General features: G+C 40.5%; 1 protein-coding gene across 1 annotated transcript; it reads right to left on the bottom strand.

The window, feature by feature from the left end:
* Positions 1 to 64: 64 nt before the first annotated feature.
* LOC140948761 (vascular endothelial growth factor receptor 2-like) lies at positions 65 to 18,747 on the bottom strand. The gene is made up of 23 exons (XM_073398029.1): positions 18,456 to 18,747; positions 16,077 to 16,361; positions 15,321 to 15,623; positions 14,708 to 14,848; positions 13,781 to 14,071; positions 13,299 to 13,601; positions 12,447 to 12,725; positions 11,885 to 12,199; positions 11,016 to 11,357; positions 10,369 to 10,698; positions 9,957 to 10,247; positions 8,966 to 9,295; positions 8,301 to 8,564; positions 7,216 to 7,500; positions 6,522 to 6,707; positions 6,108 to 6,215; positions 5,155 to 5,354; positions 4,133 to 4,255; positions 3,953 to 4,023; positions 3,416 to 3,456; positions 2,931 to 3,027; positions 2,592 to 2,700; positions 65 to 2,209 (listed from the first exon to the last, which is right to left on the bottom strand). Exons 1-23 carry the CDS (start codon positions 18,574 to 18,576, stop codon positions 1,922 to 1,924), a joined length of 5,103 nt encoding a protein of 1,700 aa, XP_073254130.1. The 5' UTR covers positions 18,577 to 18,747; the 3' UTR covers positions 65 to 1,921.
* Positions 18,748 to 20,592: the final 1,845 nt, after the last annotated feature.

The following is a 20,592-nucleotide window of genomic DNA, read 5'->3' as shown; positions in this document are numbered from 1 at the left end:
CTTGAAAACCATAACCTGTTCAGCAGCACATAACCGTATTGGCCAAATAAGGGAGTACCCCCCCCCCCCCCCCCGCCCCAGTTATCAACAACAGTGATGACAACCTGTCCTTACCTGGAAGAATGCGCGAAGAAAGGAAACATTTTGACTTAGTCCGTGGATGATTTCACGTTGCGGCATTTTAATAAATCGGTTAGGGTTGCTATCAAAGAGGTTTGGGTTAAAATCGTGCCCATTCTGTTATAAAAAAACAACTTTTACAGGCTTGATAACAACGATTGACTGGATGTTGCATGTCCAAAGGAGCAGCCGGCAAAGTGAATAAACAGGGCGATTGCAATTGAATTGAAACGTTTACTCAGTTAATGACCTCTCTCTACGTAGCTTTGGACTTTAATTTACCATTCTCCCAATATACATTATATCTGTAGTCTAAATTTGATAGCTTCGTATTTTTCATGATGTTGAAATTAGCCACGAAATACGAGCAGGATTAAGAAAATGTATTAATTAGTAACAAACCAATTCACGTTCGCCTTCAAATAAGGCAGGGGCACCCAACGACTGTTTTCGGTAACATATCTGTTCGGAGAAGCAGAAATTGCCTAGAATTTTCTATAGCTTAAGGAAGGCTAAAAGGCTTGGAGATGACCGTTTCATTCACGAACAATTTTCGAAGCTTATCGTATAAATTCCCAACGATTTCCTAAAGTTTAATTTTTCGCATTTCAATCCTTAGGTTAAGCTATTTTTCGTAGAAAAAGGAAACCTAAAATTTGTGGGTTCGAAAATGCGATGGAGAAAGGACTCAGAAAAATTCTTACTTTCGTTAACTTTAAATTGCATCTAAAATTTTCGGGAAAATAACAGGGGCACCCGACGAGGATACAGTTCAAACCCACTTAACATAGCATTCTTGAACGTATTTTTGTATTTAAACGGTAGACATAGGCATATTTTTATCCCCTAAAAACTTTTCATCTGTTCGAATTTCCTAGCTGAAAGTCTAGTGATCCGAAAATTATAGGGATCAAAACTTACCTTTTCGAAAATTTCAGCCGGGAAAAGGCTCCCGAAAATTCTAGGTGGCCTTTTTTTAGGGTAAAAATTTCGTTAAAAATGGGTAATTATACCATTTTGTAGATGTTCGAAAATCCTAGGAGAGGCAGGCAAGCAAGAAATTTTACAGCAAATGTTCCGAAAATTATAGATCTCAAATCGTCTTCCGAACAGATATTTTCCCAAAATTGCCGTTGGGTGCCCCTGAAATAAGTACTGAAGCTGTCCTAGGATGACCGAACAGATACAAATTTTATAGCCCCGCTTAGGATGCATTTCTAGAGATCTAAAAGTACTCTGGATAGCCTAAAAAATGTTTTCGATGCATTTAGTAGGAAACCGTCGTTGGGTGCCCCTGCCGATAGGGTTTACGCAGGATGATTAATATTATTGGATTTAAACTGAATTGCAAGTTTGATTGTAATCGGTTCACGAGTGATGATTAGTTTAAGTCATTCTGAAAGCGGAAGCGGAACGTGTGGGAGTATAACAACATTGTAACTTAACTTTGAATTCATGCATACTATAACTTAATTAATTCAAACCGTACCACTGCGCTGTTTGCTGTCTTTGAGACGTAATTCAGGCTGGGAAGTATCAATCTTCCCTCCATACAGATGGATATTGATTTGAAACTAAACAGTGCTAGGTAATGATAGTTTCACATAGAGGGATTTACCCATACCACTTTAAGCTTTACGAATCTCTCAAAATGGCAAGAAAACTTGACAGGTTCGTCAGCCTATTTACGGCTCAGTGCATGTACCACAAGTGACACGAGGGTGATCTCCGTTCGACGCAACACCACCTCCGTAAGAACCTTTATGCAATCCAAGTAGCTTCACAGCCTCACATTTGTTGTTCACAGAATAGTTTCAGACAAACTATTTGCGCTACCGGAAGGCTTAAAGCCAAGCTCCGTGTATCGTTCTACTTCGAGAAGGTCCTTGATTTTGGTTTCACTCGCCACACTCCTGTGACTTCCACACAGTTCCTTGTTACTTCCAGTCACGTCACTGTTCATAAAAAGCGTCGACTTTTCGCGAACAGGAGAAATAATCTCCAGAGGAGTCAGATATCCATCTTTATCTGTCTCTGCTTCTTTTGGTGCTGGTTCGTCACTCCCAAGATCCAAATATCCTTCGTGACCCTAATAGATCCAAGAATAAGTCTTCATTTATAGGTCCAAAACTCGATTATCTGGGCTAATGTTGCCAACATCCTGTTAGGTTGGGGTAGGGGCGGGGTGGTGGTGGGTGAAGAGGGGGAGCTGACTAGTGATTGGGTATTTCTTCGTTCCCCTTTTTCTCATCTGATTCGAGCGAGGATTTACCGGCATGTGAGCATCTCTTGCCTGTAAGACAATGCCTCGGTCAAGAAATAGAAATTTCATTTTTCTGTCAAGCTGCTATCACCTTCCATTTTGTTGAACAGTTTGAGCCAGCGCTTCAAAACCATCTTGGCTATTGATGGGGTTGGGGCAAGGTGAGGTAAAAACAAAAAGAAGATAATATAATCATGTTTGTACAGACCATGGCAGCCATGTTAGATTCAATCACGTGATCCAACCTCTGCACCAAAGCGGTAAAGTTTGGTCGGTCCGCTGGTTTCTCTGCCCAGCAGTCTTTCATCATAAAATACCTGTCAATGAGGACAATCAGTAGTGATAAGAAAAGAAGAGAGTGCAAGACGGCAAACAGTTAAGCTTGTCGGCTTCATAATTATTGAAAATTAAATTTACTCTAGTATTTTTCATAACTTGCCCCGATTCTGCTGAGCCGTGTTTTTGCTGTTTTTGTCTCTTTTTTAAAATTTTCGCTTCTATGACCACCTAATATCGTCCTTAAATCCTTAGGATATTCATTACTTACATAACTTCAGGACAATCTACTGGTTGATCCATTCGATTTCCAGCCACGATGAAGTTATAAATTTCCGTTGGGGGTAGGCCTGGGTAAGGACTGCCACCTTAAAATCAAAAAAAAAAAAATAACAATGAAAAAAGTCTGAAGAGGGATCTTTCACGAAAACACTCAGCCAAATCTTCAGCTATTGGTTAATCTTACAGAAAGCAGATCTCAGCTCTCAGATCTTTTAGTTACAAAAACGCGTCCCGTCTTTTTTCAAAGCTGACTGATGAAGAACGCACTCTTTTCGTCGGCGTTCAACGTTTCATTAGGTTGACGATATCGAGAATGAATTTGAAAAGATCGAAATCGATTTTAGGATTGTACGTAAGTGTTTCAGACCATACGCAATAGAACCAATAAAAATTATCATGATTTCAAAAAATTGATCAAGCATCATTGAGGTCAACGATATAACAACAAAAAAGATGCAGAAGAAGCTAACTTACCAAGGGTAAACAACTCCCACAGAAACACGCCAAAGGACCATCTGGGGTAAGACAACAAAGCATATATATATATATGTTATAAGATCTTCAAGTATGGTAACCAACTGGCCTTTTGGGAAATAAGAAAGCCTTTCCCCCGCCCCCTCTCCCTCGCCTCCGCAAAAAACCGAGCCGAGAACACGTAGCCGGTATATCAACCTCGTTCCCAGGTGAGAAAGAGAGAAGACCCTGGGAACGAGGCTGCACGTGTAGAGACACCTTTCTTTGTGGGGGCGTTATCAAAAAATGTAGGGCTCCAGTTAATTTTTTCTCCCAATGTTGCCTCTTAAGAATTTTCGTCTGGCTATGTCCTGAAATCGTGCCTAAACATATAAATGAAAATGATCAAAATCTACATTCATCATACGGTGTTAACCGATAACTGATGTATAGCTATTGTTTTCTTCCCTAAGTTCTAAATAGTCCGTACGTTCACGTACTGTTGAAGCTCTTCAAGTGAGTCGTAACTTAGAGCGAAATATATATAAGCGGACTTACACATCACTCTGTTCAGAATACACTCTGTCTGCAAGAGATTCAATCGCCATCCATTTTACTGGGACAAGGCCCTGCAAACAAGATTAAAGGAACACAAGAAACGGATTTAACAGCCACTAGCCGCATCAATGTATAGCCTTTTTACTAAATTCAAACACAAATCGTTCCAAGGCTACTTACCGCAGAAACTTTGATGTACTGATCGCTTTTGTAAACATCTCTGGCTAATCCAAAGTCTGCTACTTTTACCACATAGTTTGCTCCGACCAATACATTTCTGGCTGCAAGATCTCTGTGAACACACTAGTAAAAAGACGATTTAATTTCAGTTTAACATTCTTTGTTTAAAACATCCACTCCGTTCAGAGCTTACCATTTGGTTTCGTCATCCAGTTCTTAAAAGGAAGGGGTTTTTTGTAAAGTTTCTTACACTTTCTTGACCTTTGAATGATGTAATGAAATTGCGATGAACACCAGATCCATTACCACTAGTTTATACAAATTTTATCTTTAAAAGCTATTATATCATTAATTCATTTAAACTATCTCTCCGTTCTGATAGGGAGCTTAAGCAACGACGACGGCAACGAGAACGACAAAAGGTGCCTAATTTCACGTTTTGTCGAGGACGTGAACACAAGGCAACGACTTTCTTTTTCTTCTACTGAACTTTGATGCAATCTTTTAGAATTCAACTCCAGAAAAACGTGCCAACATTTGACGAATTGAACGAAGATGGAATAAGTGCGATAAAGTTTGAAGCAGCACGAATTTACTTTTCGTAGCACTCGCCGTCGTTGTTGCTAAGCTCCCTAAAATTTAATCCCACGGCTAATTCTTCATAACACGCTATTTCTAACTAAATTTGGAAGGCTTCTGTGATATCCGAAAAATGAACTCAATAAATCAGGGTAATTGCCGGAAAAATAGACAGCAACCAACAAGCCCTGAGAATAAAGTTGCGTTGTCTTGGTAGAGAAGTAGAGTATCTCATGTGTCTGCTTCTCTGAGCAGGTAGTAACAGTACCGGATCCAGACCTTGAGATAAGGGGGGGCGCGTTCATCCAGACCCTCAGATAAGGGGGGGGGGGGGGGTCCAAAAAATTTTTTTCGGCCCTTCGGGCCACAGTTTCGTCTAACAATAAACGGGGCAGGGGGGAAGGCTGAGTAAGAACTACCTCTTCTTCCTACTTTAACCTCACCTTTCTAGATACGAGAAATTCCATGGCTCTTGCAACTTGAAAAGCTGCGCTAATCAGATCGGTCACTGAAAATTGTTTATCTGGGTCCTCAGAGGGTGTCAACCATGTTGGCTCGTACCAACCTCTTCTCTTTCTAAGGAACTGCAGCATGTTTCCATATGGACAATATTCAATGATTACACACAAATCACAATGGCGGCCTATGAGTCAGATGAGAACACAATTGGAATATTGAATTAACAATCCCACTGACTCACTTATTTTGTCCCCTCTAGTCGTTGTTTGAATTGGGGAGGATTTAGATACAGATAGGAACGATCGAACACATCGGACGGCAGCCACCTTTTCTACCCATACTTGATATCGTTCCGTCCACCCAAACTAATTGCGGTACAAATCACAAAGATGGGCCACCCAATCAGTGGCTATGTCTCCCACTTTTTTTGAACAATGGTTTTTGCTCTCTAAATTCCCCTGATGTACACATGAAAGAGGCGAAGTTAACACGGATCAATTTAGGATTCCGGGAAACTGCCTACCTACCCCTCCTCTACGCCAACATTATCACTTACTTCTCACTTAGGGCAAAATGTTGGCTCAGGGGAGGGGTAGGTGGTCAGTTTCCTAGAAACCTAAATTGATCTGTTAACACCTCCACGTCACCGCCCATTGAAGTTATCATGAGAACTACGACAAGACCTTCATTATAGGCAACATGATCTTACACTATTTTCTCGCTCAGACAGGCCGGAGCTCTACGAAAGCCGGGTGTTGTTCTGACTTGTCCCTATATATTTCTCGAGAGGTAGGCGTGTAACGACTGATTCACAATCTATCCCAGAATACTGAATTAGCCGGGTTTTATGCCCGGTAAGCTTTCCGACCTGCCTCTGCAAAAGCGAACTGCGAAACTTTCGGGAGAGGACCAACATCATAGATTTCTTGCTTTGTACCTTTTGTGCATGCTCCTAGCAGATTGACGATATTCTTGTGTGATCCAATGTGTATTAACATTTTGAGTTCTGACTGTAAATCCTTGAATTCTGAGTCATCAGCTCCTTCTGTTTAAGAAAAAATAATAGAGCCAAGTTCGGAACAGAGAGAATGCTCAATACCTCATCGTAAGAGAAAATAAATTCATGGAAAAATGTTGAGAAACGTTGGTTTGTCTGGTCCCAGAAAAGGCAGAACTACGATGTCAGTGTAATTACCTGTATCTCTCAAGAAAGTACTTTTGAGAAGCCTACGTTTAAATGATCATGCACATCTTGCTCTGCACAGCATAATGAACACTAACAGAGAAAAGTACTGCGTGCCTTTTATGAAATAAACAAGCGTGTAAGGATCGACTTTGATTATTTTAGTACCTTTCAATGTCTTGACAGCTACTTTGATGGGTCCCTTAGAAGAGAAGGTGGAAGACCTCCTCCGCGCGTCCTTTTGATAAGATAAACGATGCCTTGTAGACACTGATAATGAGTTATCAGAAATAATGCTGCCATCTGCCTCAGCCAGATAGACTTCACCAAAAGCTCCTGAGCCCAACACACTACCTAGACGAGGAACACATCAAGAACATGCGCAGAAATACATCGTCAAGTAAAGGATATAAGCATAAGCCGCAACAGTAAAAAATATCAAGTGTGGTTCCATAAGCAACTTAAGCCTAATTGAAGGTACTAAGGGTTTTCCGTTACGAAGAGCGAAGATTCCAGCAAATTAAAGATGCAAGCACCAAAAAACGTAGACTGGCTATTTCCGATCCTGGCACTTGCAACAAGCTCAATTTTAATTTTAGGCTGTTGCAAATGCCAGTACTCTGTCGCTTACAACTAAAGCTAGCTATTGGTCGCATCACTGATGAATGTTAGTCTCAACAGTTCGAGTTCTCAGGTTAACACCCTTGACAATTTATTTTTCATGTCAAAAAATGTCTTGATGTTATTCAGTCACAAACTCAAATGGAACTCAAATACAGTATCGCAGAAATCCTATCCTTTACAAACAAACATCTCCACAGGATTTAAGACAACAACAACAACTTCCATAGTTAGTACTTACCAAACTGTAACTGGTCTCGTGGAAACTCCCATCGCTTGTCATAAGGCAACTTGTTCACTTGTTCAATCAGTGGAATAGAAGCATCCATACTCGCTATCAAGTCTGGCAGAGGTGGAGTGGTACATATATAGAAACCACCATACATCTGTCGTCGGCGATATAAAACGGCCGCGATGATCAACAGCAAAAGGAACAGAACTACACTGACTAATATGGCGACTATTAAGTGAGCTTTGGACAATGATGGCAGCGGATCCGTCACTGCTGCTATGTCAGTTTTCCTAACTGCAATAAAATTAAATTGAACGTACACCTTACATTAATACCGTGTGAGCGCTATTTTGCATTTGTCTGATTTACTAGAACGATTATTTCGGCACATGTACAGGTTAGGTAAAGGTCCTTATTTCAAGTCAGTGACTTGTAACAGTACTTAAACTGACAAACCAGAGGCTGACGGTGTGTTCATTTTACCCCCTTCCTCCAACAGTGCTCCGTTTTGCGGGTATTTAAAGCTCGTTTAAGCTACACGGAAAGGAAAGGAGTTGATTCAAGGATTTGACGTCCCACCGAGGAATCGTATCCTCCCGCACAGAAGGCCGGGCATTAACCGACTGTGCTTATCCTTACCCCCGGTAAAGAGTACACGCCCTACTTTTTATTTTGCACGATTTATCCAGCAACAATGCACATGGCTAAATTCATGAGAACGACCGCACCCTAATCATAAAACATTTTATAGAAGAAACAACGTATCGATTTGTTGACCCACGTAGTAAGATACCATTTTATGCACAGGTACATCTTCAGACAAACTCGGAGATTATATCAATGGAATTTCTTCGAACAAAGCAACCAGTATAAAATCATACTGAAGGTGTCATATCAAAATTGGAGTGGGTGATTAGACTTACCCACCGGGACATTAGACGTACCCGCGGGGATATTAGACGTACCCAGGGGGACATAAGACATACCCGCGGAGATATTAGACTTATCCACGGGGACATTCGACGTATCCGCGGGGATATTAGACTTACCTATGGGGATATTAGGCTTATAACCAACGGGGACATTAGACTTACCCAGGGCGAGAACCACCATGTCATTACCAAATTCATTTTCCGCAAAGCACACGTATTCTCCATAGTGGTGTTCCTGTACAGAGTCTATCCGAAGGGTGTGGTTCTCATGGCTCCATTGTGTGATAGGTGCGTGACGACCCTCGCCGGTTTTCACGACCCATTTTACAGCGGGAGCGGGGTTTCCCGTGGCCCTGCAGGTTATATTGACTTGTTCACCAGGATCCTTGCGCAGAGTATCATCCATATCTATGATTTTCGGCTGAGCTGAGATGTGAGAAATGGAAAGCAAAAGAGTTAAAAATTTATATCATGCAAGTAAATGTCAAAGACAAAGCAAGAAGGGAGGATATAGCTAGCCTTTCGTTGCAAATTTGGTATAAATGCTGATTTTTTTAGCTCAAGTCAACCAGGTACTTTGGAATGCAAGAAGTTTGGGGAAAAAACAGGACCTGATTAATTCTTATTTAAGGTGAACGGGTTTTTGGTGAACTTTATTTTCTCTTTCTTTTTTTGAAAACAAGATTTATTTTCGCTGTCAAAAAAGGTCTTACAGATTTAACAGTTTAAGAAGAAGAGCTACCATTTGGAAACGTTACTTGTGTGTGTTCAGGGGAACTAAAACGTACTTATTATTCAAAAATGCTGTAATAGTTTTCTATACAAACCTAAGACATTTAAATAGCCTTCATTAGAACCGTTCCCTACTACATTCATAGCTTCACACATGTAGAGCCCCGTATTTTGGACGTGACTTGGTCTGCATATCACTAGATATTCCGCTTTAGGAGGTCGATAGTTTTCCATGTAATGAAAGCCATTTATTCTGCAGTCATCTTTTGAACCAAGGGCCATCAGGTTCAACAGCTCGCCGTCTTTGTACCACGTGATATTTGGAGCTGGGTACCCGGATGTAATTGCACAATGCAAGACTGTTTTGTTCATTTGTGCCTCGAAAATGGTTTTGTTTGAAAGTGAAACAACAGGAACAGCAAGCTCTAAAAAGAAAGAAACAGAGAAAAAACTCACAAGGGAATTTAGGATATAATGAAAAATGATATTTGTTTAACCAAGCAGAAATCAAAAGGTTTACAGGAACTATATACAGCGTCCGACTCGACTGGAAAACATAGATATTCTTTGATTATCCGACTGGAAAGTGTCATTTCATTTCATTATTGAGAATTGGGAGTCTAAATTTTAATAGTTATTGCATCTTCGCATACTAAATTTTCCCTCACGTTGTTAAAACTGTGATCGCGAAAGAACTCACGAAACAATGGGTCGGTTAATTAAACGAGGTCTAAGAAATCTTTGGACCTCCAGATCTCTTCTTTAGTGGGTCAATTTAAGAAGATAAAAACTTTCTAGTCTACACTATATGCTTTAATGAAATTGTTCACGACAAATGGAGCTTAGAAAAAAGCGTTGGGCAAACTGAAAATGACTTAGAACGCGGTTTTGTTAAACACTGGTTAAACTCCGTTTAAATAACCCGCCCAATATGTCTGACACACGAGGTGTCCAAAATACCCGAAAGATGTCAAAGTAAAAAGAAAACTATGAAAAATAAAAATGGTAGAATGGCAGAACAGCATCTTTTTTTAAGTCATTTTGTTTAAGAGGAAACGAAAAAGATGAAAGTTAATATTATCATACCCTGGACGAAAACAGTTATCATTGAAATCTTTGTGTCATTGTTTGTCCAACCAACACAGAGGTAGTCGCCGGCGTCCTGCAGCTGAGCATGCTCGATAGATAACGTAGTTGTTAAATTGTGGTCGTTTGTTTTCAGTTCAGAAGTAAGCACTCTGCCACCACCTTTTTTCTGCCATGTGAGATATTGGAAATCTCCAGCACTTGCTTGGCAAAGAAGCCGAAACGAATTTCTCTCGTCCACGCGAACCACTGGAGAGGTAGAAACGATTTCTGGTAAGACCGTTTGGATATCTACGGAATGAAAATGCGAACAAAAATGTAATGAGTTCACCAACAGAAGCGCAGCTTTTTAACGATACAATGGTAAAATCAGCTAAAAGTCCCAGTTTAGATTAATAGAGTCACTTCTTACCCATTCTATGCACGTGATATACAGCATCGTCCCTTCCGAGAGCATTCTCGGCAACACATCGGAAATAATAACCAGATTTAGAAGGTGCCAAGAACAAACTGCTTACTCTCGATGGGACATCCGCAGATGGGTTTATAACACTCCGAGGAACTCGACGCCATTTTTTCTCGTCGGGCTTGCAGTTTGAGGTACAGAATCCGATTGGCTGTCGATACCACTCGAAGTATGGTATTGGATGACCGCGCAGCGCGGTGGACTGGATCGTACTGGCAGCTTCAAAGGCAAGTACGAATATTCCTGTGTCGTTTTTCTTGCTTAAAACTGGTTTTTCTGCACAAAGGAACAAAGGTCATAGTAAGACAAAATGATGGCAGTTAACTAGCAATGCACATTCCGGTTTTGTCAGTAGAACCCAGTAGGAGCTTGAGAATCAGTTTAAAAAAAATGAACTGTTTGAGTTTCTAGCACTGGTACAGAGTTCTCCACAGAGCGGTAACTAAATTGCGACCAAGCAGGAGTTTAGTAAGAAAAGGCGGGGAAGGGCGGAAAACCATGAATCCAAATTTTGAGAACTGCAACGACGGATCTAACTGATACATTTCTTACTAACAGTGTGTTTGTTACGTAGAATACGTTGATCAACTCACCGTGAACATCAAGAATAAGAGTTTTCTTATCTTCTCCAGCGGCGTTACTCGCAATACAAGTAAACTCTCCACTATCAAGAGGGTGAAAAGCATTCTGGACCATCAACTCGGCCCCAGATCCTGTCCAAGTAATCTTGTACTTTGGCTGGTCGCCATGGATGTGACATGTTTTGTTTTGCTGCTGCAGTTCTCCTGTACAGCGTCCCACCTCAACACCGTTTTTTAGCCAGTAAATGTCCGCTTGTGAAGGGTGACCTTCTGTCTCACAAATTAGCCTTGTGGTTTGTGAAACGTTGACAGATAGTCTTGAAACAAAATTGGTTATAAAAGGAGGTTTCGTGTCTACGATAGGGATACAAAATACAAGAAAGTGATTTTATTACATACTTTAATACAAGTTCACACTAGGCGTTCTCGGCTCCGTCAATCATGGACACCACCGTGAGTTTTCACGTCACCGAGAGAGACTCGCCCATTCGCGCGGACAAAGGAGCAAGAGAGAACACATAGGGACCTGGCCCAGGTTGTTCAAACGTTGGATAGCGCTATCCACCGGATAAATCACTATCCAGCGGATAAGTATTAGGGAAACTAATTGCACTATCCGCTGGTTAAAGATTTATCCGGTGGATAGCGCTATCCAACGTTTGAACAACCTGGGCCTGGGGACTAGGCTGGTTCAACCGATTGATCGAGAAAATGGTTATAGACTTTTTGGCCAATCACAGCGATGCACAATCAAAGCAACTGAGGCAGATCGATGAAATTTGTTAAGGCAGGGGAGGGTCCGCCACTTACAACACACAACTGAAAATCTATCTGTAAAGGACAAAGGAGATCGTCGCATTTTTGTCAATATACTATATTACCTATTAACGATAGTCTAACTGTAGGTACTTTCTGATAGCTTCCAGCTTGGCAATAGTATGTTCCTTGATCCTCGTCTATAACGTTCATGAGCGTGAACACGAGGCCTTTGAGGATGAGTGAGTTTCCATCAGGGATTCTTTGGAAGAGTTTTCCTGACGATGTTTCTTGCCATAAAGTCACTTTTTGGTCAACTATGAACATGGTACAGTTTATGTCAGCAGGCTGGAATGGCTTGGCTGCAATTGATACAGGAACGACTGGTAGTCGTGTTGGCGTTGTGGTTGGAGTGGTATTCGGCCGAATAGTGTCCACACCTAAATAAAATAGGGAAACTAATTACTATCAACATTTGACGCCCAAATTCTAAAGATAGCCTATCAGATTGGCATCTCAAACTAAAGAAAGACTATTCTAAGGTCTTCAGTTGCAAAGCGGTTCGACTTGGTGAAGGACCAGCCCCTGAAAACTATACGCATTAGAATCCACTTAACGCTCTACCTGGTCTACGTAAGACAGAGGTCTCACACGCAATATTACGCTTTGTCAAAACTGAAATCATACCTTCAACCTTAATTGTAGCTGGTGTGAACCAATATCCGGCGCCAAAATCCACCACTCTGCACTCGTAAATCCCTGCATCGGAGTGCGTGACATTTGTCAAGATAAGAATGCTTTTGAAAGAAGACGTAACCACCATCTCATCTGGGACAAGTTTTTTGTCTTTGTACCAAGTGATGCTATTTATCTTTTTCTCCTTAGAAACTGAACATGTAACGTTTATATTCTTCCCTTCTTTAACGACTGAGTGTTCAGGCGACACAACTGGTTTAGGCGGTTCTCCTGCATGAAGAGAAAAAGTGGTAAACCAGAAAGTTAAAGGCCTGTCTAATTGAACAAAGATAAAGCAACAATCCATGACTCTTGTCAAGCCTCAGTGTATGATCTTTTTGCCATAATAAGCAATGTCCTTTGCAAGTGGGTGCTATATGTATCTGGACCATTGAAATGAGTTAAGAGCTATTCAATTGGTGCATACCGTTTCACTGGCACAGTTATCAGTGGGACTAAAAACCTGAAACCTTATTGGAAGAACTTTGACATGGTGCTATTTCTTTGTAAATGTAGTTTCTTTTGCCTTTTGACTCTGTGAATGGCATCCGTCTTTGTGAACATCCAATTGAAACGTATTTGGTAGTAATTTCCGATGGTACTCAGTATTTGTTTTGTATTTGTAGTTCTAACTTTTGAGTCTGTGGATGAAACCCTATGGTGTGAAAATTAAAATGAAACCTCTTTGTTAGTACCTTCATATTGTGATATTTGTTTTTAACCTTCTTCAAAATCTAATTTGGAAATGTTGCCGAATTTTGAGTTTGACCACCTTTTAGAGTGAAGGGCTCAATAAAGTCGCACCTTTCTGTGGAACGGGTAAAAGTTGGCCGAGATCAACCTCCTCCTGGATCCGTGCACATGTCGACACAACTTTGCAGACAATCTTTCCATGCATACTAGAGTTCAGTCCATGGATGGTGAGGATCCTTCCCGTTAAAGTGACTTTGTGGCCATCAGGAGTAAGCAAAGTAACACCCTCTGTGCGAATTATCTCCAAATACATCCGAGGTTGATACACCTTGTAGGCTCCGCAGTTCAAGTCCAAAGAGCTGCCAAATGTCGCAAACAAGTTCCTGTGTCCTTGGTAAAGAGAAGACATTGGATCTGGAAGAAAGTCAGGACGAGATTTGTGGCTGAAGTTTTTCCCAAAAAAGTAGTTGTCGACTTGAAATGTATTTTATTTCATGGACCTTGAGGGTAGAACGTCATAAAAAAATTGAACCCCCTTCCTTACGGCAGACTAGGCAAAAAGCTCTTTATAATTACATAAAATATTTACTCACCTGGATTGATTTTCAAGTAAGCGTCTTCTTTTTTAGTCGTAACATGAGGCGTCTCGCAAACGTAGATTCCCAAGTCATTAAAATTGACCGAGTGGATAACAAATTTCTGCCCCACCCTGCTGACCCTGCAGTCGTCCGTGTGTCGTACACGGAACACTCCTGAACGAATTTTCTGTTTCAACTTGACTCTTGCTCCAGGATCGTTCAACTGACAATCAATTGTAACAGATTCTCCTACTGCTTTGGTCACCTCCTTCAATCCCTCATTTGATTTCCATCGTATTACTTTCACTGAAAATGAAAAATTGAAAAAAAAAATTAAATTCATCCTAAGGTCCCAGCGAGGATTTACCCCAAAGCAACGACATCAGTTCAACCACATAAAGTTATATCTTTCATATGCTTTAGAAACTAAAAGGTATATAGCCAACTTTTCCTGAAAAGGACACAGTGGACGCGATCAGACCGGTACTAAACATTAAAGAGGTGTCCGCTCAGAAGCTAGGGAGGTAAATGTGTTCCTCTTTAATTTATCTGTTTTAAGACTGAAGTGAGTGCAATAACTGATCATTCTTCGGGACTTTTTAGAAAAAGAAAATGTATTCCGAAAAATAGAGAATATTTATCCTCACATTTCTCAGAGAGTTAACAGAGGCATGACCGTGTTACCATCTGATGATGTGTTGTCTTTGTTAAAACCTAACAGCCAGATCTGTTTCTCTTTCTAATTTAAAATGAACAAATCGATTCCTTTTCCGCCTGGCTATCGGAGATCTGGTTAAGAAATTAAATGTGTTCAAGGCAGGATATTCTCCAAACTGGTAACAAGCGAAATGTAGTCTGACAAGTCTTTCAACGTTCAGAGAGATAAGTACTTAACAGTCAGAGAATGATAAAAATAACTCTGACTTAAAAGTTATCCTGTACCGCAAGATTTCTTGTCATCTGTCCACTCCTCTCCCCTGGGGCAGTTCATCAACGTAGCAACATTATTAGAGCAATTGAGATATGCCGTTACTCTATTCGGAACTGCAAAGACACCGTCAGGTTCTGGGCATTCATTCTTCCCTGGGAAAAATTGACAGAAAATAAGTAACAAATAGCTTTTTAAAATGCTCATGCCATCTTACTTTAAAGATATTACTCTGGAAAACGTTTTACTGAAATAGAATCAACTCCCTCGTATGAGAACATGAAAAACGCATTTGGTAATATCTAAGATAAATGGTCAAAGGCTGTCCTTCAGAGCTAAGATAGTGCTTGCGTTAAGTCAGGTTAAATTTTTATTTTTGGGCCTTAAGATTTTCTAGCAATAGTGGATGAGGTTAGGTTGTGGGAAACAAAGATAGTTAAACTCGTGCGAAGAACTACGAAATTGATGACTTATCGAGAAGACCAACCCTCTTTATGGATTGTGCTGTGGAGGTGATTAACGAACTTCAAGGGAAATCAGGCCATCTAAAAATTGTTTGAAAATGTAACGTACTTTGACTGTTCTTTTGATTCTGTAACATCTAAATTCTCACTTCTCATTTCTTACCTAGCACGTTTAAATGTTCATGGATGGAGTAAAAGTATTCATTCCCCGAACGTTGATATATGCGGCATTCATACCACCCCGCCTGGTCCATCTGCACATTCCTAAGCACAAGAGTGTTGTTCCATACATCTCCATTATTGAATTCCTTTTTCGTGACCACTTGCTGGAGCATGGAGAGTTTTTGCGCCCATTTGTACCATTGCACTGATTGGATACTTGGTCCGGAGGCTGTGCAAGTTAGGTTCGCATCTCCATTCACAAATATCTTTTTCAGTCTTTGATCTACCTTTAGAATTGGGGCTCCTGAAAGGAATTGATTCGATCAAAAACAAGTGTAGAGATTGCAGTATTGCATGGTCATACATACCAGTTCACTCCAAGGGCAATCAAAGACACTGTTAATTTACGCTTGGCAACGTTTTCTTGGGGCAGGAGGGGCGCAGCTTTCCCGCAACACAAGGAGTGTAGAGATTGTAATAGCAATCATGCATACCAGTTCAAATCAACGGCAGTCTAAGAATCTATCTGTTGATTTACGCTTGGCAACGTTTTCCGGCTTAGGGTACAAGACAAGGACGGAGCTTCCTCGAAAAACCTTTATGAGGATAGCACCACCCCCACCCCCACGTGCTGAATAGAGGTCCACGTGAATACCACGGAAATCAAATAAGCCAATTTTGCTTATTCTCTTCCGCTTGTTAAGAAGTTAGAATAGTTCATGACAGTAAACTCAAAGCTAGAATCGATTTTCACTACCTCTTTGGCGTTCTGTGACCGAAATGAATCCTAAATGCTTGTTCAATCGAGGTCGTGTAACCCTGCAAAGATAGGTCCCCGCCATTTTCCTTGTAACGCGATGAAGAATAAAAACTTGTCCATAGTTGACCACGTTTTTTCTCGGAGTGTACATTGCTCCAGACATCATCATCCATAATCTAACAGGAATCGAGGAATTACTAAGCTCACAGCTGAGGCTCACAGACGATCCTTCAGGAACTGTCCGAGAAGAGGACGAAGTTTTGATAAACCCAATGGAGGAACCTGGAATTGGTTTAAAAAACGTTATTGTCTACAAATAAGTCATGTCAGTGCCATCTGCAAAAGAATAGTTTTTTTAGTGGTATATCAAAAGTATATCAAAAATTATGATGAAGTAGTTTTGCTGAAGAGGTTTTGCTTGAATGGTCCGCGCACTTTAGGGTTTAAGGATTGGAATGAAAACAAACCGAGCAGAAGGTAAGTTTGCAAAAGAGGAATGTAAAGTCCGGCTATGGCCTCTCCTGGTGTAGTCCAAGATCATACCACGTGATTGCGGAGGCTTGAATGGCAGCTGATACGCGCGCGTATATTGAAAAGGTTTTTGTTAATCATCCCCGCAAACATCCCCCGAACAATCTGCAAGAAAAAGGGAAAGATGATCACGGTGCTTCTTGACGAGGTTTCCCGAGCTTCATGACCGAAACATGAAAAGAAAAACAAGGGATCCTCATGCCTGTCCAGTGGAATCCTGTGAATGGCATAGCATGAACGGGGAAGAGGTCGAAGTAAGTGACATGCTGAAATAATGACTGAAAAGGTGAATTCTTTACGAAATCTTCCTTAAAAGGCAAAATATTATGTTATTGATAGCATATTTTCCTATTATATTGTTTATTTTTTGAGGAGGAAATCCATGCATTCATGAGTACATTAAAGAAAATTTGCAAAAAAAGTTTGTAACCTGAGTCTCAGGCCTTCCTCAGTACTACATAAGGGAAGGAAAAAGGGATGGAAGAAAGTTTGACACAACAGTTTTGTCGCTGATAACTGTGACCTTAACAGATGCACAGTTTTTTTTACAGAGAATCCGTATACAATCAGATAGATAAATGCAAATTCAAAGTAAATTTACTCCTTTTAAAGTGACCTTTGCCTTTTGGTTTCTGGAACAAAGCCGAAAATAAAAGAGGATTTATCCAAAACTTCGTCTTAAGTTTCAACCCACCAATGAGGCTACAAAGTAAAAAAAAATGCAGGAAAAGAGAAACGATAAGACGTTTTAGAGTAATCGCCAAAAATTGTTTGATCCAGCTGACAAAATACGATCTAGATCGTTATTGTCATCCAACAATGGGGGTCTTTAAGCCCTTAATCCTCCAATGAGACATTTCACCTCAAACCCAAATACACTGCGTTGTAAATGTTAATTTGACATCTGAAGTTTCAGTCTTTTTGGGTGTTCAAGTACACAACGAAAAACTGGGGTACAGATAGAGCTACTTAAATGACTGTGGGATCATTAGTCATTTGCACGTAATTTAACATGTTCTGCCCTTTGTGTTCGCTAATCTCATTTGCTGATCAAAGGCTTTCATATCCTAGACAACTTGATATTATTACAACTGTATTTACACCGCAACCACGTTACGTTACCTTCACCCACCATTATACCGGAGCCTCGACTAGTTAAGTAATTCTTTGCTCAAGGAAAGAAACGATAGACAGAGAAAAAAGAAACAGGAGAAACAGTTCCAGGAATAAACTACTTGTTGATGATTATAACTACATTATGCAGTAATTTTAGGACGGCTGATTAACTTGGCTAATACTACCTCTTTCCCAAGACCGATTAAACCAGTGAGTAAACATATTATTTACCAAAAAATGTTTTCTTTATACAGTTTTCAAAGCACAAGCATATTTGAGAATAATATAAAAATATACTAAATACTCGATAATATAAGATTGAATAAGTCTGCAATTATTAATTCAGAATACTAAGGGTTTTCAAATTTGGATCATATTTCGTATTTTTGACTGAGTTTTTAAGATGCCTGAGCAAAGGAGACCCTCTGGTTTGTTTGAAGACGCTGTTGACATAGGGCACACACAAACATGAAATTATCCAGAAACAAAACTTTTCATTTTTCACAGACAAACAGAAAATTGTCGAACGGCTTCTGCTACATCGGATGTGATGCGTGCAATTCCATAAAACATATACACAGCAGGAATCAAGTTCTCTTTTCACATAGTACGATCCACATGCGTATTCGATATTCTGTTTTTAATTCATTTTATGGTATTAATAAGAGAAGAAGAACATAGTTCAGCAAGAGATTGAAGAGAGAAAGCAGGGAAAAGAACAGTTTTTACCTTGAACATAAGTGTTTAGAATTCCGAACACCAGCAGCAGTAAACGGACACAAAGAAAACTCGTCAATGAGCGCAGTGTTTTGCCAGAAGTTAGATTCAAGCGATGTGGTGGAGTCGCCATTTTTCAGTTTCACGCTGCTTTCCTACGAACTGGTTACGGTATCAGCACTGTTCTATGTTTACAACAAACTTTAAGACGTTCAGTTCAGTTCAGTCATCCATAAGCCTCTCTAAAAAACGGACATTCCACGAGTGTTATCCTAACAAGACTGGAATCAGATATGTGACATTTTGCGCTGTGATAAGTGAAAAAAGATAAGAAATGACTATCGAATAACCACACTGTCACGACAGACAGACTTGAAAAGTGGAAAGTAACACAGACAACAGCGTCAGCGGTACTTAGATAATTTCTAAACAAAACATTTTATCCATTAACACAATGATGAAATCACCTTTGTGTTATCATTGTTTCGCTACACCACAGGCAGCCCAAGCGCACTATTTGTGGGTTCGGGCTTCAGAGGTCATTTGGTCCGAATATACTAGAATTATTAGTGTATTATCTGATGCCAAATAAATGCAAAAAGTCTTAAAGATATGAAGTCTTCTTGTTTGTCTATCTAGCCTTTAAGATAACGAAAATCGATATTTCTTGCATTATTACATGTGATTCGGGCCCTTATTGATCGAATTTTATCACATGTATTCGAATCTATTTCGCTAAGAAAAAAAAAATCATGATCACGCGAAATATTGATTCAAAAAGCTCCCTTACCTTTAGTTCATAGCCACTCTGTTATAGTGTTCAGTACTCGATGGAAAGAAAGTTGACTAAACGGCGTTTAAACCAGCCGTAGGACACAGAGTGGCTATGAACTAAAGGTAAGGGAGCTTTTTGAATCAATATTTCGCGTGATCATGATTTTTTTTTTCTTAGCGAAATAGATTCGAATACATGTGATAAAATTCGATCAATAAGGGCCCGAATCACATGTAATAATGCAAGAAATATCGATTTTCGTTATCTTAAAGGCTAGATAGACAAACAAGAAGACTTCATATCTTTAAGACTTTTTGCATTTATTTGGCATCAGATAATACACTAATAATTCTAGTATATTCGGACCAAATGACCTCTGAAGCCCGAACCCACAAATAGTGCGCTTGGGCTGCCTGTGGCTACACTAGAAGAAGAGCGCTGTCTTTTATTGCACAAAATACCTCCAATACGTGCCGGCAATGGGCTCCTGGTGCCGGATATCGTTTGAGTAGGCGGGATGTTTTGTGGTATTACCTGGCGCACCCACAACACCCATGCTTGATAATAGAGAAAAAATTTGAAACTGTTATATAATTCTAAGAATGATAGACTGCGAGCAGTCTCTCTTTTTCTTCAGATTTAGTAAGAGCAGTGCACCCCCGCGGGAGCAGCGAAGCCTCGAGACGCGCGAAACGAGGGCGGGAGCCCGAGAAGAAAAAAGAGAGTCTCTCTGTTTTCGTGCCCTTCCCGTCTCGCGCCGTCAGTCATGCGTGTGGCCATTTGCTTGTCTCACGTTTAGCTCGACGGACTACAGAAAAAAGAGAGACTACTCGTAGTCTAAAGAATGAAAACGTGATCAACTCTTTGGCTGTTCCTATGCTCGCGCGTCAACTCTCTCCTCCTCAGACGCCCAGACAAGTAAACAAAAGAATTTATAAAAAATGTAAAGTTCGTATGGAAAGGGTTAAAGTTCTTTAACGGAAAACTGGCTGAAAGTGGTTTTGTCTTGCAAAAAGTTCTCAAATAGACTTTTTCATGCCCTTGGCAAAGGATGAACAAGAGAGTAGAGGACCTTGACCAATGGCGGATCCAGACGTACGGATAAGGAAAGTGGGGGGGGGGGGGGGGGGGGCGGGGGGCGGGGTTCATCCAGACCCTGAGATAAGGGTAGGGGGCGGTGTCAAAAAAATTTTCCGGCCCTTCGGGCCTCAGTTTGGTTTAAAAATAAGGAAACATAAGGTGGGCGGGCCTCCTGGGCCCCGGCCCTCCCCTGGATCCGTCACTGTTGACAAAGGCGAGCTGGCATTTTCAACGATTACAGATTTATTTGGGAAAAGTCACGTTTCTTTCTTCTCGGTGGCCTTTTATTAGCGG

This window comes from Porites lutea, chromosome 9 (assembly GCF_958299795.1).
Source record: "Porites lutea chromosome 9, jaPorLute2.1, whole genome shotgun sequence".
Taxonomy (NCBI): Eukaryota; Metazoa; Cnidaria; class Anthozoa; order Scleractinia; family Poritidae; genus Porites; species Porites lutea.
The sequence above is the reverse complement of the archived record's forward strand: the minus strand, read 5'-3'. Positions and strand labels throughout refer to the sequence as shown.